Here is a 6,267-nt window from a genome sequence, read left to right as displayed (position 1 = left end):
CCTTCCCAGCCAGTAAAGTCCACGCCAGAGTGGCTGAAGCCAAGTCCTGCCAAACGCCTGCTTGTCCAAGAGATATGACCGCGCAGGGAGAGCTCAGAGGTCCCTGCAGCCATCTGCATGCACAGCAACAGACAGCCCGTGCCCTAAAAAATTTATGGCCAAAGGCATGCTTCCAGCAAAGGTTTATACAAGTGCTTAGCTTCACGCGTTGTGGATAATCTCTTGGGCCCTGGTGGCATACTCCTGGTGTAAAGTCTAACGATGGACATAAATCTCAGCATAATCAGGATCCAATTCATCTAAGCAGATCCCTCTTCATGCAGCAGAAGGCGGCTTTCAGTGACTCTTGGGGTTTAACCTGGATGAGCAGTTAAAGCAGTTTTGCTCATCTTATGTCCGCCACAGAGAGGTGTCTGTGGGAGATGAGCTTGGTCTCTGCCAGACCACCCTCTTGCCCTCCACCCCACCGGGGTGGGATTTCCAGCAGGCCCACAAAAATTCATTGCTCCTGCCTGCTCCAATGGGAAGAGCATCCCAGGCAGCACTTGGTGCTTACCCCGACCAGCCCCACATCCCAGAGCTCCAATTCTCCCATCTCCATCCTTCCTTGTCCTGACATGACCCACGGAGTGAGGGGCAGCTGGCTGGGGGTCCCCATCCTGTCACCACGGTCTCGGCCCAGCTCCATACCCACCACCCACACACTGAGACCTGACGGTTGCCAGGATCTGGCCCATGGTGTTTGAACGGCGGATTAAGTCACTGGCTTGGAGCTTAACTCATGGAGCTGCGCTTGCCAGGAAGCATGTCTTGCACCTAATATTGAGGGTACTTCTCTGTCTTAAGGCTTAGCTGCTACTGCTTCACCAGTTTTCATTGGAGAAAGCTCACAGTTTACAGCTTTGTTTAAATTACAGGGATTAATGCACAGCCATTCTTTATTTGGCTTTTCAATTACCGCCATCGAATTAATCCTGTAGGTTGTTCTGCCTTTTCCATCCTCCCAGCTTTTCCGTCTCGCAGCGTCCAGGGGTGAGGCTGGCTGTTGGTGGTCGAGCAGCTGGAGGTAAGAGCTTGCCTCCCCGCTTGCTGGCCGGTGGCCGAGGTCTCCGCTCAGTTGTCGGCAGGAGATGTGGGCTTGAGCAATCCGCAGTCGGTATTTCTGTGCCTATTTCAAAGATGCATCCCAGCAGAGACGAACGACGGTTGGAAAGTTAGTTAGGAACATGCTTTGGGGTTTGTTTAAATAAAACGTAATAGTTCCTGGCCCCTGGGCTAGTATTTCACCTCCTTTAATATGAATCAAGCTTCGTCTCTAGCTCTTGCAAAATCTGCATTTGCTGGGATGCTCAGCTTCTGCCCTGGACCAGTGCTGCAGTTGGTGCAAAGACCTTTGTCCAAAGCTGCACATATCAGTTCACAGCAGCTTGCTCCATGCTTGCTTTTAAGACCTGCTTTGACGAGCCCTGCTTTTCCTTTCCTTTCTTTCTTCTTGCAGGAGTGTATGTATTCGAGCTGTAGGTACAGGATCCATCTTTGGAAAAACCAAGCCCCAACTGTCTTGTCGTGTCTCTCTTCTGGCAGCACCAGCTCCCCTTCATGGCCCTGGGCAGGCAGGCTCCCAGGCGCTGGTCCTGCTCCAGGGAGCTCCCAATCCCAACAGATCCACCACTGGAGAAGTACAAGAATGGGGTGGAAACACCCTCTGCTTTACCAAAGGAGGGGCAGCCAAAAGAACCAGAAGCATCGGGGATCTCATTAGGAACTTGGTTCCCTGAGGCAGAGCCAGGAACTGGCTCCCAAGACTCAGGGCACGGCTTTTACTGCCAGATCCTCCTCAACATAGGCACCATGGTGGGGGGGTCAGCCCTTGTGCACATGTTCATCTGGCTGGGCTGAACCCTTGTCGCATTTCCACGCCACAGGCAGACCCTGCCAGCCCTGCGGAAGCGGCACCGTGGGCCTGGGCTGGCAGAGACCTGCCCCTGCCTTGGGGATGGAGGTTTGTCTGCGAGGAGGATCTGCTGCAGCATCTCACTCCCCCACAGCTCACCGGTGGTTCTCCCGCACAGTGGCATCAGCCTTCGCCCTGTCCTACCAGCTCCTGGGCATCCCGGGATGCTCTGCCTCCTCCATCCCCTCCAGAGGAGCCCCCTTGATCCCAAGATGCCTTCCACCACCATGAATTGCTGCCCTGCAAGGATGGTGGAGGAGCTACCCTCGTCCCTGCTTCCAGCCCAATCCTGTTTGCCTTACTGCCCCAAGGAGAGAGAAGAGAAACCAGCTGAGTTTGGCCAGGAGCTAGAGGCGGGAGAGGAGAGGTGCAGGTCCCTTGACATCTGGGGACCTTGGAAGGACAAGCTGTGGCTCGATGGCTTAGAGTCAGAACATCTCCTGTTGAGGAGCTGCTGGGCTTGACGCAATGTCCCTGCCTGGTTCCCTTGAGGTGGAAGAGGTGACCCAGGTGACCTGCAGCTGCCAGAGGGAGCAAGCCGGGCTGCGAGCAGAGCCGAGAGACGACCCAAGGATGCAAGGGAAGAGCAAGGAGACCAAGAGAGATTATATCACCTGTGCTGCCCGCACAGAGACCCCCAAGCTAACCTTTGCAGGCCTTGCGGTCCGTGATGGACTTGCTGAGGTCCCGGTAGAAGCCCTCCTTGCAGTAGTGGCAGTGCCGCCCTGCGGTGTTGTGCCGGCAGTTGAGGCAGACTCCGCCACTCTTCCTCCCTGACAGCTTGTACAGCTCCATGTTGAAGCGGCAGCGCCGGGCGTGCAGGTTGCAGTTGCAGGCTGTGAGGAAAGAGGAAAAAGGGTGATGGCTGGGGAAGGGGGGGGTGAAACCTGGGACCTCTCCGTGGGTGGACTGGAATTGCCCCCAGTGCCCTCCACTGCTACCAGGGGAGCAGGATGGGCGTGATACAGCTGGCCCTAACGCGGTGTCCAGATGTGTGGAATGTGATGGAAAGGGCTGGGACGTCAGGGTGGAGAAGAAAGGGCACCTGTAGGGACGGGGCAAGTCCAGCAGCATCAGCCAGGCACTTGTTTTGCTCCTTCCTCCATCTGGACTTTTGGCAGGACCTCCTGCCTCGTGCCAAGGGGTGCGATGGAGTTGCCTCTGCTGCCTTGCAGGGTGCCAGCCTCTGCGTCAGTAACAGAGCCCCCAAAATCCTGATATTTAAGGCTCTCTCCTGTGTGCCTGCGCACACCTGTAAAGAAGCCCACGCAGCAGCCTGCACGTCCATGCAGGCACGGACACACAAGTGTGCCCAAGCTCATGTGCACACAAACACGTACACACGAGCACGCACACATACAAATGTGCACCTAAATACCCACATGTGCACACACGTGTGAACCGTGCACGCACATAAATATTCATGTACCATTGCACATTCACACACAAACATGTGCATGAACAGGAATAAGCACTCACAGATGCTCGTGCACACTCCTGCACGCACGCAATTTTTCCATTAGCCACAGGAACCTCACGGCCCCCCCGCCTGGTTCCCTGTGTGCAAGATAAAAAGGCAAAGCAACGCCCGGTCCCGCTTAACACTCTTGCAAAAAAAGATAATGGGAACAAGATTTCCTTCGGCAAAACGCAGCACCCTCCTCCCCCAGCCCCAGCCCCCTCCCCGCACCGGTAAATTGAGGTCGGGTGAGAGTTTTTCCAGGCGTACTGTGAAATTCATTAACGTGTCAGCCCAGATTTAACTGCTTAGGCCTGGCTTGGTGATCCTGTGAAGTTGCCTCCCCCCTCGCTCCAGCGGCAGCGCCGGTGGGAGCTTCAGCCTGCACAGATCAAACGCTCCCTTGCCTTCCCCATCGCTAAGTCTGAGATGCCCAGGCCCCCCCCCAATAAAAAAAAGCCTATTCGGAGGCTTAAATCAGTTGAATGAAAGGTTGGTGCCAGCCCCGGTGCTACCAGCACCACGCGCTCAAACCTCGGAGCTCCCCTGTGTTATGAGATTAGTGGGAAAATCACATGGCAGGCATCAAAATAACACTCCAGTGTGGCAGTAGGTGCCTCTGGGGGCTTGTGCCTTTTTAGCTAATTTTTATTCCCCCTGGTGCCACTGAAAAATAGGGGATTTAGAGGTAAATTCTGACACGGGCCTAAGTTCTGGGATGTGGTGCCTGGAGGAAGGGAAGTAAATACTGCCCACGGTCCCAGACAGCCAAGGATGCTGCTGTGCCAGGGATGCTGACATGCCCCAGGGATGCCAAGACACAGCCAGCCTTTGCCAGGACCAGGAGAGATGCGGTGAAGCATCCCAACACCCAGGCTGCTCTCACACTCACCAGATAACGGGACAGGGAGGAGCCGGGGTGGTTCATGCCACTGATCCGAGGCAAAGGAGCAATTTTGGGGGGGTGAAGGGGCCTCATTGTTTGCTTGCATCACTGAAAGGCCAGCTGGGTCACCCCAAAAGGCAGCTTTGCTGTCCTGCTGGGAATGCTCGGGGAGGTCCCGGCGAGCCCCTGGCATCCTCTGGGGACAGCAGCCCAGAGGAGGGACAATGGGCAGCGGAGGAGAAAGGTCAGGTAAATGATTCGCTGCCCTTGGCGCGGGTCCCTCTCCCTCTCCAGTTTAATCAGTGAGAGAGTAACTGACTGAGGCTTTTTCACACCATTATCAACCCTGCCGCAGGCCGGGGGCATTCACGGCTGGCACGTCCCCATCAGCCTCAGGGCCACCTTTCCCTGGGAACCTGCTGTCGATCCTCCCAGGAGCTGACTTTGGGGGAGAAACCTCCTCTTGCCATCCGACATCGTCCCCTCTGCCCACAGGCAGCGATGCCACTTGCTCTGCGGTGTCGCTTCCAGCCCGGGCTACGTGTCGGCAAACGGCAGGAGCCAAGTTGGATTTTGGCACAGCCAACACGGGGACCTGGCTTGGGCTTGGCCAAGCTGGAAAGGGTGGCAGTCCCCTGCTCGGGGACAGGGTCACACCAGCACGCGTGACCATCCCCTCACCCTCCCGGCGCAGCCACCCGGCGCTAATTGGGGCAGACGGGTCCCCTCTCTTACCCGGCTAAATACTTGCAGTGTTCCTCGGTTGCAAGCTCTGTCTGTCTCCTGTTAATCACTAATTAAAGGCTTGAATGTTCCCTGCTGTTTGGGGTATTAATAAGAATTTAATTGCACAGTTTGGGGCTAATTACGTGGTAGCTCACTTCCGCCCTTGTACTGTATGCCCAATTAAACAATCATATGATCAATTAAACAATCACAAGATCTAATAATTTGCAATAATAGGCTAATTAAACTGCGACACCTTGCAATGGAGCAACCTTCTGTCCCCCTTTTGATGGTGTTTGAACTCCTGCCCGGGCCCTGGCCACCCCACAACCTCTTCTCCTCCAGGGCTGCTGCAGACGGAGCAGCCTGGAGAGATGGCACGGGGGATGGTTTGGGGCAGGGACCGCAGCACAAGATGGGCAGTGCCATGCACCGTGGCAGGTGATGGAGGCTGTGGGGCAAGACGGGGCCTCGCCACCCCTACAAGTTCCCTGGGAATAATTAGGGAAGGCAGCCGGCTCAGTGAAACCCTAGACCAGACGCTGCTGCCAACCCGCAGCGGATTCGAGCTACGCCCCTGCTTTGGCTGGAGGAAAGCCCGGCAGGGCAGGATGGGGCTGCTCCTCCACCCTGGGAATGGGAACTGAGACCAGAAAAGCCCCTTCCCTGCCATCCACTGCCCTCCATCACAGGGAAGGTGTTTGGGAAGAGGGGCCAGGGCTCCAACCTCTACCATCACAAAGCAGGAGGAGAAGTAGAAGCGGAGAGCCCTCCCCAATGGGCTGTGAGTTGAGAACTGGAGTGCGAGGCACAAAGCTGAGCCACTCCTGCCCCATTCCAGGAGGAGGAGGACTTGGGATGGTGAGACAAGTGTTTAACCCCCTCCTCCATGCTGCACCCCAGATCTGCTGGAACACTGTGCCCCACGAGGAGCAGGTGCCCAGGCAGGGAAGGGGTGCAGATACTACTGTCACCCAGGTAAAATCACAGGGTAAAACAGCTCAGGCCAGCCTGCTGGGGGATTTCTGAGATAATTTTTGCCTGGGAAGCACCGAGAGAGAAAAAGAAAGCAAACAGCTACAGGAAGGGGCAGAGGACATGGGGGAAGCACATGGGATCCTCTAAATCCCATCGCCGCTCTGGGGATCTGTGTTTTCAGGCACTGGCACCCCCGATCGATCACTGCAGCCCTCCCAGCCCGAAGTGGAGGGGGGAGCAGCCAGCAAGATCTTCCCAGGCGAG

The 6,267-nt window shown here is 56.2% G+C and overlaps 1 protein-coding gene across 1 annotated transcript in view; it reads right to left on the bottom strand.

Annotated features, from left to right (window-relative positions):
* Positions 1-6,267, bottom strand: part of LOC104276746 (netrin-3-like) — a gene marked incomplete at both ends in the record, with an annotated part of 12,874 nt that overhangs the window by 3,167 nt on the left and 3,440 nt on the right. The window contains 1 exon segment of the mRNA XM_009873169.1: positions 2,602-2,790. Coding sequence (XP_009871471.1) covers positions 2,602-2,790 — 189 coding nt within the window.

Source organism: Apaloderma vittatum, unplaced genomic scaffold, assembly GCF_000703405.1.
Source record: "Apaloderma vittatum isolate BGI_N311 unplaced genomic scaffold, ASM70340v1 scaffold31337, whole genome shotgun sequence".
Lineage (NCBI taxonomy): Eukaryota > Metazoa > Chordata > Aves > Trogoniformes > Trogonidae > Apaloderma > Apaloderma vittatum.
Note: the sequence above shows the minus strand (reverse complement) of the source record. Positions and strands in the feature narration are given on the sequence as shown.